This window comes from Leucoraja erinacea, chromosome 2, assembly GCF_028641065.1.
Source record: "Leucoraja erinacea ecotype New England chromosome 2, Leri_hhj_1, whole genome shotgun sequence".
NCBI classification, from domain to species: Eukaryota; Metazoa; Chordata; class Chondrichthyes; order Rajiformes; family Rajidae; genus Leucoraja; species Leucoraja erinaceus.
Window position 1 is genome coordinate 6188506 of NC_073378.1, and position 19305 is coordinate 6207810.

At 42.9% G+C, this 19305-nt stretch overlaps 2 protein-coding genes across 2 annotated transcripts in view; one reads left to right on the plus strand and one right to left on the minus strand.

The window, feature by feature from the left end:
* The window catches only part of pdcd6 (programmed cell death 6), a 32206-nt gene extending 18499 nt beyond the window's left edge, over positions 1-13707 (plus strand). Inside the window, exons 2-6 of the mRNA XM_055651238.1 lie at positions 39-100; positions 595-639; positions 7742-7900; positions 10550-10659; positions 12991-13707. Of these exons, the coding sequence (XP_055507213.1) occupies positions 39-100; positions 595-639; positions 7742-7900; positions 10550-10659; positions 12991-13089 (475 nt within the window). The 3' untranslated portion in view covers positions 13090-13707. The remainder of the gene's footprint in view (positions 1-38; positions 101-594; positions 640-7741; positions 7901-10549; positions 10660-12990) is intronic.
* Positions 13708-16684: 2977 nt separating this feature from the next.
* LOC129706776 (ankyrin repeat and SAM domain-containing protein 6-like) overlaps positions 16685-19305 on the minus strand; it is a 50808-nt gene continuing 48187 nt past the window's right edge. Inside the window, exons 13-15 of the mRNA XM_055651251.1 lie at positions 19075-19191; positions 17903-17999; positions 16685-16966 (exon numbers count right to left, since the gene is read on the minus strand). Coding sequence (XP_055507226.1) covers positions 16917-16966; positions 17903-17999; positions 19075-19191 — 264 coding nt within the window. The 3' untranslated portion in view covers positions 16685-16916. The remainder of the gene's footprint in view (positions 16967-17902; positions 18000-19074; positions 19192-19305) is intronic.

A 19305-nucleotide genomic window follows, 5' to 3' on the forward strand; every position in this document is an offset into this window, starting at 1 on the left:
AATGAGTTTTATTCTTGCCTTGCTTGTGTGTCTTTCAGGGTCGATAGGGATCGAAGTGGAATTATATCTGAAAGTGAGCTCCAGCAAGCTTTATCAAATGGTAAGTCAGTGGCAAATTTTCGTATGGCATTTTGTATTGTTCTCTTGACAAAAATAAATTGAGTGATTATACGATATTGAAGCAACGTTATACACGAGAGGTATGTGAGATAAAATGCACTTTTACATTTAAATAAACAATATTTTCTAAAATTTGTAATACAGAGGCACCTTTTCACCTATGTACAAATGATGGAGGAACATTTGGTTTCAACTAGAGTTTCTTTCGCTCTCATTGCATGGTAATTATGTTAATTCAGCCCATTCAGACAAAAATGATCAGCTCTGTGCCTATTTTATGAGATTGAACAACGCACTATTGCATTGGCATGAGGAATTCAAAATGGAGTGAAGAGAAACATAATTTCAAAGGCATCCTCCCAGCCCATCCTGGCAATGTATTGCCTGTTTTCTCAGCTGCAGTTGTTACATAACATAGGAAAAGTATAGACATTTATATCTATCCAAAACAAATCTATATTTGTATTTTTTCAGGAACATGGACACCTTTCAATCTGAAGACAGTTAGGTCAATGATAGGTAAGTATTTGTTCATTGCCATTTATTTATTGCCAAAAATGAGACTTTTTTAAATGAAAGTACTTAAGATTTATCTTGGATGGTTTTAAAAACTGCAGGGAACTTCTTCCATGAAATGCAAGAAGGAAAATGCAGGCTCTCAACCCGAAACGTCACCTATTCCTTTTCTCCAGAGCTGCTGGTTCACCTGCTGAGTTACTCCAGCATTTTGTGTCCATCTTCAGTGTAAACCAGCAACTGCAGTTCATTGCTACACAAGGAAAACACAGAGATATACATGAGCAAAAGAAGGGCATTAAACCTAGATGTCAATAGTTATGAGAACTTGTGGTTTTTCAATGATTAAAGTTGTAACTTAAGTCCTCTTTAGAAATAATCATATGTTTTTTTTGAGGATGTGACCAAAAACGCAGATGAAGGCAGAGCTGTAGACGTTGTATACATGGATTTTAGGTAGGCATTTGACAAAGTTCCGCATGAGAGGCTACTCTGGAAGGTTAGATCTCATGGGATTCAAGGAGAGATACCTGCATAGATAGAAAATTAGACATAGAAGGAAGTAGAGGGTGATGGTGTAAGATTGCTTTTTGGACAGGAGGCCTGTGACTAGCGGTGTGCCTCAGGATTTGGTGCTGGGCGCATTGCTGTTTGTCATCTATATCAATGATTTCTATGAGAACACACTTGGCATGTTTAGCAAGCTTGCAGATGACGCAAAAATGGATGTTATTGTAGATTGTAAAAAGTGTCGCCAAATATTGCAGAAGAATCTTGATCGATTGTGCAGGTGGGCTGAGGAATGGTTGATGGAATTTAACACAGAGAAATCTGAGTTGTTGCATTTTGGGAGCAATATCATGGACAGAACCTACACAGTGAACAGTAGGGCTCTGGGCAATGTTTTAGAGAAGAGGGATCTAGGAGTACAGATTGCTGGTTTAAACTGTAGACACAAAAAGCTGGAGTAACTCAGCGAGTCAGACAACATCTCTGGAGAAAAGGACTGAAGAAGGGTCTCAACCCAAAACGTCATCTATTCCTTTTCCCCAGAGATGCTGTTTAGTACAGGTACATAGTTAGTTAAACATGGCATCTCTGGTCAAAGGCTTTTGGCACATTGGCCATCATCGGTCAGAGCATTGAGTATTGAAGATGGGTCTTGACCTGAAACGTTACCCAATCCTTCTATCCAGAGATAGTGCCTGTCCTGCTGAGTTACTTCAGCATTTTGCGTCTACCTGCATGACTAATCTTCTGGAATTTCTTGAGGATGTGACGAGTAAAATGGATGAAGGGATGCCAGTGGATGTAGTGTATCTAGACTTTCAGAAAGCCTTTGATAAGGTCCCGCACCGGAGACTGGTGACTAAAATTAGAGCACATGGTATTGGGAGTAGGGTGATGACATAGATAGAAAATTGGTTACATAGAAACATAGAAATTAGGTGCAGGAGTAGGCCATTCGGCCCTTCGAGCCTGCACCGCCATTCAATATGATCATGGCTGATCATCCAACTCAGTATCCTGTACCTGCCTTCTCTCCATACCCTCTGATCCCCTTGGCCACAAGGGCCACATCTAACTCCCTCTTAAATATAGCCAATGAACTGGCCTCAACTACCCTCTGTGGCAGAGAGTTCCAGAGATTCTCCACTCTCTGTGTGAAAAAAGTTCTCCTCATCTCGGTTTTAAAGGATTTCCCCCTTATCCTTAAGCTGTGACCCCTTGTCCTGGACTTCCCCAACATCGGGAACAATCTTCCTGCATCTAGCCTGTCCAACCCCTTAAGAATTTTGTAAGTTTCTATAAGATCCCCTCTCAATCTCCTAAATTCTAGAGAGTATAAACCAAGTCTGTCCAGTCTTTCTTCATAAGACAGTCCTGACATCCCAGGAATCAGTCTGGTGAACCTTCTCTGCACTCCCTCTATGGCAATAATGTCCTTCCTCAGATTTGGAGACCAAAACTGCACGCAATACTCCAGGTGTGGTCTCACCAAGACCCTGTACAACTGCAATAGAACCTCCCTGCTCCTATACTCAAATCCTCTTGCTATGAAAGCCAACATACCATTCGCTTTCTTTATTGCCTGCTGCACCTGCATGCCTACCTTCAATGACTGGTGTACCATGACACCCAGGTCTCGCTGCATCTCCCCCTTTCCCAATCGGCCACCGTTTAGATAATAGTCTGCTTTCCCGTTTTTGCCAGTTTTTGCCGGTTGGCAGAACAGAAGCAAAGAGTAGGAGTGAATGGGTCCTTTTCAGAATGGCAGGCAGAGGCGAGTGGAGTGCCGCAAGGCTCGGTATTGGGGCCGCAACTATTTACCATATATTAATGATTTAGAAGAGGGAATTAGGAGCAACACTAGCAAGTTTGCAGATGACACAAAGCTGGTGGCAGTGTGAACTGTGTAGAGGATGTTAGGAGGTTGCAGGGTGACCTGGACAGGTTGAGTGAGTGGGTAGATGCGTGGCAGATGCAGTATAATATAGATAAATGTGAGGTTGTCCACTTTGGCGGCAAAAACAAGAGAGCAGATTCAGTATTCAGTATTTACTTTAATGTAATTTTAACTTACTTACACAGATGAAATGAAAAAAAATTGTTTCTAAATCCGTTTCCATCAGTGTGGTTAATAAAAACAGAACAAATACATATAGCTTTAAAAAATAAAATTAACATATCTAAAATAGGCCTAAAAATTGAAATAAAACAGACATTCAGAACGGTGGCTTTGCTTTGACAGGTGCCTAGCTGTCAAAGTATGGGCGAAGTTAGATGTGTTGATGTATGATATATGGGGAGGGGACACAGATGGATGATAGGGATCCTTAATAATGGAGATGGCTCTGCTGATGCTCTGCTTCTCATAGATCTCCAACAGGAAAGGGAGTGGGGCACCAATGATCCTACTGGCGGTCTTCACTATTCTGTTGATTTGGTTTTGCTTATAAGCCTTGCAGCTCCCAAACCAGGAAGTGATGCAATATACTCTCGATGATTCCCCTGTAAAAGGTCCTTAGATGAACAGTAGGGAGACCTGCTTTCCTTAGTCTCCGGAGAGGGTGGAGCCGCTGCTAAGCTCTTTTGATCTCTGCTGTGGTGTTGGTCGTAGAGGTCAGGTCATCCGCCAGGTGAAGTCCCAAGAACTTCACACTGCTGACCCTCTCCACAGCAGCTCCATCAATATGCAGCGGAGTGTGATGTTGTTTTCCAGCCCTCCTGAAATCGATCACCATTTCCTTAGTCTTTTCCACATTGAGGGTGAGAATGTGAGATCTGCAGCACTCCGTAAGCAGCTCCACCTCCATCCTGTACGCCGACTCGTTGTCGCTGATGAGACCCACCACTGTTGTGTCGTCAACGAACTTATTGATATAATTATTGCTGAGTCTGGCAGTAGAGTCATAAGTAAGCAGACTGAACAGCAGTGGGACTTAGGATACAGCCTTGGGGTGAGCCAGTGCTCACAGCGATGGTTCTTGATGTCCGACTGCCCACCCTGACTGTCTGCTGCCGTTGTGTCAAAAGGTTAAGGACCCAGTTGCAAGTGCCAGTGTCCACCTTCAATTATTATCTCAATGGGGTTAGGTTAGGTAAGGGGGAGATGCAGCGCGACCTGGGTGTCCTTGTACAATGGTCACTGAAAGTTGGCTTCCAGGTACAGCAGGCAGTGAAGAAAGCTAATGGAATGTTGGCCTTTATAACAAGAGGATTTCAGTATAGGAGTAAAGCGGTTCTTCTGCAGTTGTATAGGGCTCTGGTGAGACCACATCTGGAGTATTGTGTACAGTTTTGGTCTCCTAATTTGAGGAAGGACATCCTTGTGATTGAGGCGTAGGTTCACGAGATTGATCCCTGGGATGGGATGTCATATGAGGAAAGATTGAAAAAACTAGGCTTGTATTCACTGGAGTTTAGAAATGATGAGGGTAGATCTTATAGAAACATATAAAATTATAAAAGGACTGGACAAACTAGATGCAGGAAAAATGTTCCCAATGTTGGACAAGTCCAGAACCGGGGTCCACATTCTTAGAATAAAGGGGAGGTCTTTTAAGACTGAGGTGAGAAAAAACATTTTTCACCCAGAGAGTTGTGAATTTATGGAATTCCCTGGCACAGAGGGCAGTGGAGGCCAAGTCACTGGATGGACTTAAGAGAGCTTAATAGAGCTCTAGGGGCTAGTGGAGTCAAGGGATATGGGGAGAAGGGGCAGGCATGGGTTATTGATTGGGGACGATCAGCCATGATCACAATGAATGGCGGTGCTGGCTCAAAGGGCCGAATGGCCTCCTCCACCTATTTTCTATGTTTCGGTTTAAACCAGTAACTGCAGTTCCTTCATACAACCTTGAGTATTGAAGTTGGGAGGTCATGTTGCAGTTGTATAAAACATTGGTGAGGCTGAGGTTGAGTGGTTGAGCAGGATGGACACTATTCCCTGAAGGGCAGGAGGATGAGCGGTGATCTTTTGAAGATGTACAAAATAATGAGAGGAATAGATCGGGTAGACACTCTTGCCCAGAGTTGGGGAATCGAGAACCAGATTAGGGGAATCGAAAACCTGACGGGTTTCAGGTGAGGGGGTGTGGAATGATTTAATAGGAGGGGTAGCATTTTCACACAGAGTGGTGGGTGTATGGAATGAGCTTTTGGAGGAGGAAGTTTAGGCAGGTACTATCACAATGTTTAAGAAACATTTAGACAGGTACATGGATAGGACAGATTTAGCATCATTAAATAGTTTCAAGCTGAACAATTAGACATTTGAACTGCAGGGGAGTTGAGTATGTGAAGGGTGTGGGTAAGCAATGTTGAGGACAAGATGGGATTGGCTGTAAATGTCAGGAGCTGAGTGGCGTAATCGTTTTCCATACAGTGCCCTATAAAGACACATCATTTATTTATTTACCTCTGTACTCCACAATTTGAGATTTGTAATAGAAAACAAAAAACATGTGGTTAAAGTGCACATTGTCAGATTTTAATAAAGGCCATTTTTATATATTTTGGTTTCACCATGTAGAAATTACAGCAGTGTTTATACATAGTCCTCCCATTTCAGGGCACCATAATGTTTGGGACATAGTAATGTAATGTAAATGAAAGTAGTCGTGTTTAGTATTTTGTTGCATATCCTTTGCATGCAATGACTGCTTGAAGTCTGCGATTCATGGACATCACCAGTTGCTGGGTGTCTTCTCTGGTGATGCTCTGCCAGGCCTGTATTGCAGCCATCTTTAACTTATGCTTGTTTTGGGGGCTAGTCCCCTTCAGTTTTCTCTTCAGCATATAAAAGGCATGCTCTATTGGGTTCGGATCGGGCGCTTGACTTGGCCACTCAAGAATTGACCATTATTTAGCTTTGAAAAACTCCTTTGGTGCTTTAGCAGTATGTTTGGGATCATTGTCTTGCTGTAGAAAGAACTGCCAGCCAATGAGGTTTTGAGACATTTGAACTTGAGCAGATAGGATGTGTCTATACACTTCAGAATTCATTATGCTACTACCATCAGCAGTTGTATCATCAATGAAGATAAGTGAGCCAGTACCTTCAGCAGACATACATGCCCGGTCATAACACACCTACCACCGTGTTTCACAGATGAGGTGGTATGCTTTGGATCTTGGGCAGCTCCTTCTCTCCTCTATACTTTGCTCTCCCCCTCCCCTCCTTCCCCCCCTGCCCCTCCTGACGCAGCTGATGGGTTCCCGTTGTGATGCCACTGATTCCCCCCTCTTCCCCAGTCCCCGTGTATGTGTGTGTCCACGTGTATGTGTCCGTGTGTGTGTGTCCGCATCCGTCCCCTCGGCCTGCCCGCCGCTGCGCACTGCGCACCCTCCTACCTGCCCGCTGCTGCGGCCACGATGCGGGGGGGGTGGGGTGGACGAGTCGTGTTGGGCACCACCAATTTTGACAAGCTGGTGGAGAACTTCTGCTCCGTGAGGGCAAGTTCTCGCAGCGGCGGCGGACGGTCATTCACCCAAGGGGGGACGGGTAGACAGGATCGCCGGTGCAACAGAGGGCAGGCGGGGGAGAGGATGGAGAGGGACTGGAGCAGGGCCTCTACTGACTGAAAGAACTAGGCGGGAGAGGGTACCGTGCAGGGAGGGGCGTCGCAGGAGTGACAGGAGCGGAGACCAATCTGCAAGGCGCTGACTGACCAATCCGCATGCGCGTTTTTTTTACGATTTTTAAACCTTTAACTTTTGTATTATTCCACCGATCGGAACAAAACGTGTTGCACTTGCAGCACGGGAATGACGAGTAAGGTGACGAAAAAACGTAGCGCTATCGGGTACCGTTTTTTGCGCAAATGCAAAAACTGGAAGAGCAAAGGATCAGAATTTTAGTTATGTATAGATAGATTCTTCTGTCATCAGCTGTAGAGGTCTTCCTTGGCGTGCCAGTCCCTTTTGCGATTAGTAAGCTCACCAATGTTCTCTTTCTTCTTAATGATGTTCCAAACAGTTGATTTTGGTGAGGGTAAGGTTTGGCTGATGCCCCTAACAGTTTTATTGTTGTTTCTCAGACTCATAATGGCTTCTTTGACTTTCATTGGCACAACTTTGGTCCTCATGTTGATAAACAGCAATAAAAGTTTCCAAAGATGATGGAAAGACTAGGTGCTGAGAGCTCTTTTATACTTGCATTAAAGAGGCAATTAAACACACCTGAGCAATTACAAACACCTGTGAAACCATGTGTCCAAACATGGTGCCCTGGGGAGGGTCGACGATTATACATGGGGGGGTGGGAGGGTCGACGATTATACATAAACAAAGCTGTAATTTCTTCATGGTGTATTAAAATACCATTTAATAAAATCTGACAATGTGCACTTTAACCACGTGATTTTTTTCTGTTACAAATCTCAAATTGTGTACCGAGGCAAATGAGTAAATGATGGGTCTTTGTCCCAAACATTATAGAGGACACTGAATGTGTAGGAAAGAACTGCAGATTCTGGTTTAAATCAAAGGTAGACACTAAATACTGGAGTAAGTCAGCGGGGCAGGCCTTTTCCATATGTTCTTGTGGCTCCAAGTTTAATGTTATTACAAAATGACCACATCTACTTTTTATTGTAAACAGGAATGTTTGACCGAAGTAATAGAGGAGGAGTGGATTTCAATGAATTTATGGGTCTTTGGAAGTACATCAATGACTGGCAAAATATTTTTCGAACATACGACAGAGATAAGTCCAATTTCATTGATAAGAATGAATTGAAGCATGCTTTATCAAACTTTGGTAAGTAATCTACTTAAAGGTAACTTGAACAGCAACATGCCTTTTGAAATTGCAGAACATACGAGTTAATTAAAACATCCAGCCTTGTGATCTTGAAATGATTTGCAAAGTTGTCAGTCAATTACACAGAACTGAGAAATTGAACTGATTGTGCATTTTTAGATAAAAACCTATGGGTTTGATTTTTTTTCTGACTTATAATATTGATATTTTTCTCCTATATAATCGTTCCAGGTATGCCATATTGTATGAATAGTTATGTACATGCATGCAGTTCAAACTTGATAGATGTCAATGATAGTGATCAATTCATGGTTTTCGAAATGGCACTGTAGATGGTTATTTCTTCCATTGAGGTATTAAAACAGTCTATTGAGCTAACTAGAGCCAGGACTGACAGCCTTGTAATACTATACTGCAAATTTTGTTGGCCAAGTTGGAGAAATGGAACATTTCCACGTAAAAAAAATGTTGTAATTAGTTTGTCCTTTCTAAATCTCGATGGAAGGGGCTGGATTTTCTGCTCTTAGCAGCATGTGTTGGATGCTTGCCCTCCCTGAACTGCCCAAATCAAAAAGGCTAGCTGTACTCTGGAAGGTACACAAAAATGCTGGAGAAACTCAGCGGGTGCAGCAGCATCTATGGAGCAAAGGAAATAGGCGACGTTTCGGGCCGAAACCCTTTTTCAGACTGATGGGGGGGGGGGGGGGGAGCTGTACCATGGAATAGCTTTGACATCTATTGAGATACTTTCATATATGCAGACACGCAAAAAAAAAATTGGTTGTCTGAGATGAAAGTTACATTTCTGCTCCATTTTACATGGCAGTTCCATACATCATATTTATTGTAGTTATTGTTATGTTGACCAAAACTACATTGAGCTTTTTTCTACAATTTCAGCGTTATGCTGGAAATCTCTCTGTCCAGCACCTTACCTGATGGTTTTGATCTAATTCACATAAGTCAATGAGCAATCTCAAGTCAAGAGAGTTTATTCTCATGTGTCCCAGATAGGACAATGAAATTCTTGCTTGCTGCAGCACAACTGAGTATTGTAAGCATAAATACAGCACAGCTCGAGAGGGTCCTCTTTGACATACAAACTCTCCGTGATCTTCTCAGGAAGTAGAGGCGCTGATGTGCTTTCTTTATGATTGCATCAGTGTTCTGGGACCAGGAAAGATCATTGGAAATATGCATGCCCAGGAATTTGAAGTTCTTGACCCTTTCCACCCTTTCATTCATACCCCTTCCAAAGTCCACAATCAGTTCCTTGGTTTTGCTGGTGTTGAGAGCTAGGTTATTGTGCTGGCATCATTTGGTCAATCTCACTCTGACTCGTCGCCATTAGTGTTTCGTCCCACAACGGGTGTCGTCGGTGAACTTGATGATGGAGTTCGCACTATGTCCAGCTACACAGTCATTAGTATAGAGTGAGTACAGCAGGGGGCTGAGCACACAGCCTTGAGGTGCTCCCGTGCTGATTGTTATCGAGGCTGACACATTTTCACCAATACGGACAGTTTGTGGTCTGTTAATGAGGAAGTCGAGGATCCAATTGCAGAGGGATGCGCAGAGACCAAGATCTGAGAGCTTGAAGGGGATGATGGTATTAAATGCCGAGCTGTAGTCAATGAATAACAGCCTGACATACGAGTTTTTGTTGTCCAGAGCGGAGTGGAGAGCCAGTGAGATCGCATACACTGTTGATCTGTTGTGGCAGTAAGCGAACTGCAGTGGGTCCAGGTTTTTGTCGATGTAGTAGTTGATATGCACCATAATCAACCTCTCAAAGCACTTCATCACCACAGACGTTAGTGCCACAAGTCGATAGCCATTGAGGCACATCACCTTGCTCTTCTTGGGCACCGGTATAATTGATGCCCTTTTAAAGCAGGTGGGAACCTCAGACCTCAGAAGTGAGAGATTGAAAATGTCCGTAAAAACTCCAGCCAGTCGGTCCGCACAGGTTTTTAGAACACGACCTGGTATACCATCAGGTCCAGGCGCTTTCCGAGGGTTCACCCCTCTGAAGGATCTTCTGACGTCGGCCCCTGTGACTGAGACTGAAATACCATAATGGTGAATGGGGGCTCAGGAAGGCACATCTATAGTTGGTGTTTCGAGTTAATCGTATTTTCTTTCCAAATATGTTGCTTTTAACTCACTAACTTTTTCTTTTTAACGCAACACAAGGTAAAATGGCTCTAATATTTATGTGATTGCAAAACTGAAGTAAAGTTGGCATAAAGTCTCATTTCTTGCTTTGGTTTGTGTGCATTCACAAGTATTAGTCAGTTCTACCGGGGTAGAAATGCAAACAAATTTCAGAGATGGAGATGTTTAAACTCAAATCAGTTACATATTCTTACAAAACACTGAGGATAAAATTCTATTGTATTCCCTTCAAAAATGTAAGTTAAATATTCTTATCAACAATCCTTTGAACAGTATGATGTATTGATTGTCCCAAGGTATTCATTGTGAGTTTAAGCTCTTCAGTCTCTCCTTCATATGGTGAGTTTCGCGACTTGAGATTTTTTTTAATTACTTCATTTTGCATCAATGTAAACCTTAACTTCTTTGATACTTTGCATGAAATCTTTTTTTAAGGTGTCACAATCACCAAACACTTTTTTTTTTTAGGGTACCGTCTGTCAGAACAATTCTACATCGTTCTTCTTACTAAGTTTGATCGACAAGGAAGAGGGCAGATAGCCTTCGATGATTTTATTCAGTGCTGCATTGTCTTACAGGTATGTTAGAGATCTTTTACTAATTTCCCATGTTGCAAGCCTAAATTATTTCTTCTTCTTCCTCTGTCATGTGTCTTGTAGACCTGCAGTTCGGTTGAGGCGAGCCAGGCCAACGTGTCATCGTCCGGTCAATCAGACCTCATTCACCATTCGGTGGCCGGTGTTTGGGGCAACGGGTGACGATGTGCTCCACTGTCTGTGTTGGGTCCCCACACTCGCAGGAGGCACTGTCCACGAGGCCCCACCTCTTCATTGCTACTCCATAGCGTCCGATGCCTGTCCTCAAGCGGTTGAGGATTGTCCACTGCTTTTGGGGCAGGTCCTGGCTAGGGACGTCCATGGGGTCATCGATGTAATGGTGTGGCCTAGATGGTTCCACTGACTTCCACTGGTCTCTCCATCTCGTCTTGACCCAGGCGGCCTTGGAAGCATCAGCCGGTGTTGTGCAGAGCAGCTCTTGGGGCTTGCGTGGCAAAGGGTTGCCGTGATTTGAGGCGCACACGTCGTGGTGTCTCTATGACGATCTGATGGAGGAGGTGGGATTCACTGGTCTGTGCCTTTCGAGAGAGGGCCAGCGTGGCTGCTTCTCATCTGATGTTGGCTGGAGCGATGCCAGCAAGGATGGGCAGTTGGTTTACTGGGGTGGCTCGTAAGCATCCAGAGACAGTCCGCAGGGCGCTGTTGAGCGCAGCATCCAGCTTCTTGGCGTGAGGGCTACGGCATCAGACCGGGACGCAGTACTCAGCGGCTGAGAACACCAGGGCCACTGTGGACATGCGCAGTGTCTTTGTCGTGGCTCCCCATGTGGTGCCGGCTAGGCAGTGTATCAGTGCGGCACGGGCGCTTGTCTTTGCCTTGGCACCTTCCAGGTGTTGCTTGATTGACAACGTTCTGTCGAGCTTCACACCGAGGTACATGGGGACGGGCTGGGACTGTAACCGGGCGCTATCCACCGTGACGTTCATCTCGCCGGTCACTTCCCTGTTGTTAAGGCAGAACATTGAAGATGTTGTCTTACCCATGCTGAGCTTGAGGCACCAGTTCCTCAGGTATGAAGACAGGATGGTCAAGTCTTCAGAGAGGCCGGCCCTCTTCTGCTGCTTCCCAGGATGGCTTACTGAGTAGGATGGCCAGGTCATCAGCATAGCCATACTTCTTTGACTGGATTGGAGGCAGGTCATGGATGTAGATGTTGAACAGCATTGGTGCCAGCACTGAGTCCTGTGGGACGCCGTTCTTGCGTTTCCTCACCTGCTGCATTGCCCGTTGCTGGTGTGTAGCCTGAAGCTGCCGTTGCTCAGCATCTCCATGATGAAGCTCACCATGTGCTTGTCTGGGATGGTTTCTAGAAGCTTCATGTGTAGTCCACGCAGCCACACAGTATCATATGCAGCTGTGAGGTCCAAGAAGACAGCGCCTGCCTTCTTGCCTTCTCCCCTGCCTGGAAGCTGTCCTCTGTCTTGGCACAGGAGGGTCACCTGGTCCGCCGATTTCCTACCGCTTTGGAAGCCTGCCTGTTCTTTAGGCAGCTCGGGGTCGATCACTGGATTGAGACGTGTGTGGAGGACATGTTCCAGGAGCTTGTATGGAACACACAGCAGTGAGATGGGTCGGTATTCCTTGGGGTCATCGCTAGGCTTGTTTGGCTTCGACAGAGCGATCACCTTGGCACGACGCCAGATCTTTGGCTGCTTCAGGCAGCGGAAACACGTGGAGAGGGAAGAGCACAGCCAGTCAGTTGCCTTCTTGCCTTGGTGTTTTATGTATTCCGGATGGATGCCGTCGGTGCCTGGTGCCTTACTGGTTTTCAGCCATCGGATGGCCTGCTCGATTTCTTGTGTTGTGAAATCGTGGGATAGGTTGGAGTCGCAGTTCCGGGGCCCTGTGCAGCCCGTGGATTCTCGCTAATGTTGTTCTGGAGAAGTCCTTGTCTGCGTGGATTGAAGCCGTTGAACACGTGCTCAGGGCGTGTTGCACGCTCCGCTGGGCTCCTTAAAGTTCTACAACATAGCGGCAGCAGTCGTTTTCACAGTGCGGGCGCGGGGAAGTGCGGTGGAAAAGCAGGCGTGGCGGCCGTTACAGGGGACGACCTCCTCTCCCTCTCCCCCGCCCGATCGTCTGTCACACTGGTGGGGGTAGCCATGATCGGCCGGCCCTCCGCTGCTTTTGACAGTCCTCAGATTGCTCTGGGCCTCGCTCGGGTCCGGTGCCTGGTGGGGACACAGCAACCAACGCAACCCCCCAGTGGCATGAAAGGATTTTAACAACGGATGTCAAATATTTAATTTGAATATTGATCTTTTGCTAAAGTTTAGTTTTTCTGTTCTCCAGAGACTGACGGATGTATTCAGACGATTTGATACCGACCAAGATGGCTGGATACAAGTTTCATATGAGCAGTATCTCACAATGATATTAAGTGTAGTATAAATTCTTGCTACTTTATAATCCTTCCCCTTTATAATGTCTGGTCAACTATTAAAGCAAACTAACAGACAAATTATCATAGACACAATTTAAACCTGGTTTTAAAACATGCATATCTATATAACACCAAATTGCACTTTGTAAAATGGATATAAATTGATTACTGTTTATGATTTTAATGTCATTAGCATGCATCTGTGCCATACTGTCTTATATTACAAGAGAATAATGTTTTGTTAACAAGCCTCCTGTAAGCATAAAATAGCTTTATTAAACATTGTGCATGGTGCCTTATTTCTCAGGTACAGTGATGCAAAATTCGATAAATCTCTCGGATTAAAACTGTAACATTTGTGGTGCAAACCAACCTTGGCAGGTTTGTCTCGATTAATTTTAACTGCTTAATAGTGATTTTATAATCATTGTTCTTGAACATGTTGTTTTATTAAATGAAAATCAATTTAATCATGTAACAAATGTAAGAATAAACTATACTTAGAACAAATTCCATTAAGTGCTGTGTATGTTATGTATAAACAGGTAGAATGTGCCAGATATTCATATTGTAACAATGTATGCCTATTGTAATTCAAATTTGGAAATAAATCAAACTTTTCAGTACACCTTGAATGCATTTTTGTTGAAGTGACTACACTTTTACTTATGGACTAATATTTGTTAAAAAAAATCTCCCACAGTACAATGGCCTACTCCGGCCTAGAAAGGATTGTCAGGGATAATCACCATGGTTTTGTATGTGGGAGATACTGTCTCGCCAATCTGAGTTTTTTGAGGTTGTAACAAAAGGTTGAGTGCAGAGCTGTCGATGTATATGTGGATTTCGGCAACGCATTAACATGGCAGGCTGCTCTGGAAGGTCAGATCACATGAGATCCAAGTTGAGCTAGCTGACTGGATAGAAAATCGATGGAAGGAAGCAGTAGGTGATGGTTTTTCGGTGCAGAGGCCTGTGACTAGTGGTTTGCCTCGGTTTAGTGCTGGGGCTCTTTGCTGTTTGTCATCTATATCAATGATTTGGGTGAGATTGTACAAGGCACAATTAGTAAGTTTGCAGACGACACTAAAGTGGGTTATATTGTGTACTAGACTAAGTGGAACCCGTTAAGTCCCATGTACACACGGGAGGGCTGGTCCCCCAACGCAATATTCCACCTCTCCACCAATTCAAATATCGGTGGCCAGTTGGGAAGGGGGGGGGCTTTCTGGAGCGCTAGTATTGATTTTGTGGGCTGAAGGGACTGGTTTCCAAAGGGCTAGTATGAACATTGTGGGCCAAATGGATTCTTGGGGTGGGCTGGTAGTTGACTCACGGCTATTCCTTGAAATTCCATTTCAAGCACCACCAAATTCAAATGCAGTTTCATACCATTTCATGCAGGGTGCCAGGCCACTAAATTCAAATGCAGTTTCATACCATTCAAGCAGGGTGAAACCACCATCAAACCACCACATTCAGAGTTCAGTAGACTTCCAGTATGTTCAGGTGATTCGCAGCTCAGAGTTGTGACCTCCCCTCCCCCATTTTGCAGAGACTGACCCACACCCACACTTCCGGGTTTTATAATCCTTCCCCCCCCCCCCTACCGGAAGGGGCGTGGCCTTCATGGCATGATTGAAAGGAGAGAGATTCTCAACATTTTCTAAACACTAATAACACTTATTTTTCATTGATGGGAAGAATCCTCTGCATCTGATGAGAGGAGGGGGACTCCGCAAGATGGCCAAAAATCACAGCCATAAGTGGTAGAGTTTTATCTAAAATCAATATACAGTGCAAACAGGAAGTTGTCAAATTTAGACTTTTAATCATATGCCATTTCAAACCAACCACCATCAACCATTTGCTGCGCTTGTTTTCAAACCAACCACCACCAACCGTTTGCTGTGCTTTATTTCAAACCAACCACATTTTCATTTTCAAACCACATTAAGGGCACTCCAGGTCAGTAAAACCACACTCACAGTTTAGTAGACATGTGTTCAGTGTTATTCACAGCTCAGACAGAGACGTGACCCTCTCGCTCCCACATCTTGCAGAGACTGACTGAGGCACTCAACACTTCCGTGTTTTATAGTCCCTCCGGAAGGGGCGTGGGCCTCAGGAGAGAGAATCTCAACATTTTTTTTAAACACTAATAACTCTTTTATTTTTCAGGATAGTTCTTCCAGCAGTTCTGGATTCCAGCACTCGTAGACTGTCTCCTCGCTGATGTTCTTCCTCACCCAGGCACCTTTTACTACAAGTAGTGCATTGGAATGGCATGTAACATTTGAAAAAGCTGCTTGCTTTAAAAATGTAAACCAAGTGAGAATTCCTATCATCTAAAAATGGTCAGATGGAATATTTAGTCAAGATTGGAGATTCAATTATCTTCTGTCTATTTGCCTGGAGATAGTGACATTTTTTGTCAGGAACAGAAACCTAGATACTTTCCAAAACAAAAATAAGTTTACACCTCTCTATGGGAAGCATGCCACCTTCAGGGTTACCTGCAGCCATATAAAAATAATTTAATGTAATAACTTAAATGTTAAAGATCAATTTTGCTGGCAGTGACAGATTGCTCTTAACCTGATTAGGTAAATTCAGGGGTGCATCTGTGTGTACACAACTAGTCCCTTTTTTATAGTTTCTCAAAATATGCTCTGATGCAACTGTACAACTAATGCTGGACAACTGATCCAGAACCAGGGCCACAGTTTAAGAATAAGGGGTCAGCCACAGTGAAGAGGAAACACTTTTTCTCACAGAGAGTTGTGAGTCTGTGGAATTCTCTGTCTCAGATGGTGGTGGAGGCAGGTTCTGTGGATGCTTTCAAGAGAGAGCTGGATAGGGCGCTTAAAGATAGTGGAGTCAGGGTATATGGGGGAAAAGGCAGGAACGGGGTACATTGAATGGTGCTGCTGGCTGAAGGGGCCGATTGGTCTACTCCTGCACCTATTGCCAATTGTATTCTTACTATTAGTAGAAATGGATTTGTTAGACATCTGAAAAGAACAAGACTTAAACAAAGAATTCATTTAATTTTATTTGTAATAGCTTTAAATTTTACAAAATAAAGAGTGATGCTTGCTCTACATTAATTCTGCACTTGGCTTGTCATGGATGAGCTTGTATAATAAAGGAAATGAGAAATTAATTGGCATGATCCAACCAGCTGCTGTTTAGTTTCCTGTTTTTCTGCATTACTGCAAAGGAGAAACTCCTGAAAATGGTTACAAATGTGGATTTCCCACAGGGACAAGTGTACCCAGCAACTCTCAGGATACTGGTTGCTACCAGCTGTCCAGGAATAAAATACTGGCACTGGCTGAAGCAGAAGATGGTCTTCACCCTAACCCTGGTCTCCAAGCCAGATTCTAAATTCTTTGTTGCTGAAGAATATAAAATGTCACTCGGTTTCTTGCCTTTATTGTCGTAAATCTTGGAGCAAGTATAGATAAATCATGAGCATAAATATACAACTTCATCTGAGTCATTATCACTCAGCAGCTATTTATGCCACTTGATACTGATTGCACTGTAAAATATTGTATGCAAATTTTGAAAGGCATCTTCGGTGCTTGGGTTTATTTAAAAAAAATGAATCATTAAAATGCGGCAGGATTTCATCTATTGCACAAATGACAAATCTCGATTCTGTTGGGCATTCGATGATTCCTCATGATACTGGCACAATTTCTGTTTGAGACCCTTGAGTCACCTGCTATGGCAGAAGTTATGATTGAGGATGCATACACAAAACACTAATCTTGAAGGTTAGATTATGGAGGATTTGTTGAAAGTGAATCGCCCGCCCAATTCAAGGTCATCTCTTATCCACTGTTGTCGTTGGTCTACCAATCCAGGCAATGGGAGCTGTTGAAATTAAAAAGGCAAATTTCATTTTGCATAGGTAATAGGGTATCACAAAACAAATAATTACAGTAGAAATGGGAAACTTCTCCAAAAAAGGCTTGGCTACTGAAAACCAAGTCCACCATTTAGTATTTAACACCCATCTGAAGATCTTACAATCTGGCTGCATAGCGTTTTTTATCATTGAACACAAAGTATAATAAGGAGGTGATCCCAAAGGTACAATATAAAATAAAGATCATGCTGGTCAAACAACATCTGTGGAAAGGAAAATTTAATGTTTCAGATCTGAATATTTGTATCTGTACATGTTTACATGTACAACTAATATAGCTTTAACTTGAAAACTTTATAGCTACACTCGCGTTTTAGACTTGCAAAATATTCTATGCACAAGAAGATGGTTCTGTTCACATCATGTTGAGCTTTTCAACTGTTCAGCCCATCTGCAAAACTAGTTCTTCTAGTCATGTATTATGGAATACAAAAAACATTATTAAAATCAAATACAGTGCAATAATGAAATGTCTATGGAACTGTTATTAATGCTGCAATTTCAAATAGGAACTAGACTATTATGAAAATGGAGGCAATACATTTTAGTGTCTTCACAAACCATTAACTCAGCTTACTTGTCCTTCTTCCTACGACTAAACGTTGAACTAAAACTAAAGTAGATTTTATTCCTGTTGTTTATAATTGGAGATCTTTATGTACATGTCAAATGTTATCTTATTGCAAAGGATGTCGGCTTCCAAGGCAATTGAGAATTACCTAATTAGCCGAAAATTGAATAACATCTTCATCAGAAAATTAGCAGGCTTATTAAAAAAAGATATATATTAAAGGTCTTAAAAATCCACATATCTGATATTTGTAGAAGCTACTTCTATGACCGAGTGTGATTTAGCCTCTATTCAAGAAAAAAAAACTTACATTGCTGAAAATTAAGTTGACGAGAATTGCTGGCACTGCTCCCAAATGAAGAATGAAAGTTATGGATAGTTTCCTGTAGTATCTGCCTCTCACGTCCCTATATTTGAAAGAAATATTAATATTTATAGTATCTGCATCAATATATCCATTACAGCATTGATTACATGCAGGTAGCCAAGGGAGTAAATAATAGTATTTTATAGGCAGAAGTACTTGATTAGGAAGAGCATCAAAGATTACAGGGAGAAGACAGGAGGTTGTGAAGGAAAAATAAATCAGCCATGATTCAATGGCACAGTACACGAAATGGGCTGAATAGCCTAATTTTGCTCTTATGATTTATGGTATAATTGCAGGTCTTATTCATTCTATATTTTATAGGGGCTCAGACGTTGAGGGGTGGAGAATGCAGTCAAATGAGTTATTCCCCCTACTCCACCAATTAAATACCTATTTTTTTACCCAATCACAAAACTATTGTTAGTCCACATTTTAACACCATAAAGCTTGAGCTTGAACTTAGTCATTGACAGCAACCAAAAAGATTCAAATGAAATTATACTTTCAAATTCTGGATATTTTAAATGGAAACAAGTTCAGCAATTACATACATGTGGCTGCAAGTTTCCCCTGCTCAATCATTCCCTCAGGACCAAGGATAACGTGCTTCCAACTCTGGTTTGGTGGGTTCTGAGATAGCTAATGAAGCCGATGTGAGAAATGTAGTCTCTTCTACAGCTTGTGGTCTTGGCGTATCAAACTACCATCACTACTACAAAATCTAGATAACACTCTGAACCTAAAGCTGGTCCCCGGTGCACCACTTGCTAAATGGGAGAGTTTGGTCAATTTTCAGCATTGGAAGGGCCTAGAACTCTGAGAGAATTTCATCAAGTCAGGGTGCATCCTAAAAGGCTGGTTTCACAGATTTAAAAAGACAGTGAAAAGGCATTCATCATTAGTAGCTAGACAGCAGCATGAGAATTAAATTATTATAATATAGCATTACTTAAAACAATGTTCATTCTTACCTCTCTGCAATATAATCAATGCAAAATAAACCTCAGTTGAGATTAATATGCAAAAAAGTCAATTTGTCCATTAGAAAAGAAGAGGACTCTCTTGTCTCCCCCACTTGCTATAGTAAATAGTGAAGTTATTTCAATTGATACCTTTCCAGCATTTAACTCTGTGATTGCTGCCAAGATTTGTTGCCTTGAACCATCTGTCTTTACACCCAGCTCTTTCAAATCACCATCAGTTAACGTAAGAAATGCTTCCATATCCACCTAGAGAAATAAGACAGAGATCGTGCACTTGGGTAACATTACATCTATATTCTTCTAATGAACATTTTCCACACATGGTTCTATTACGAAATGGGCACCATCTTTCCCACTGCC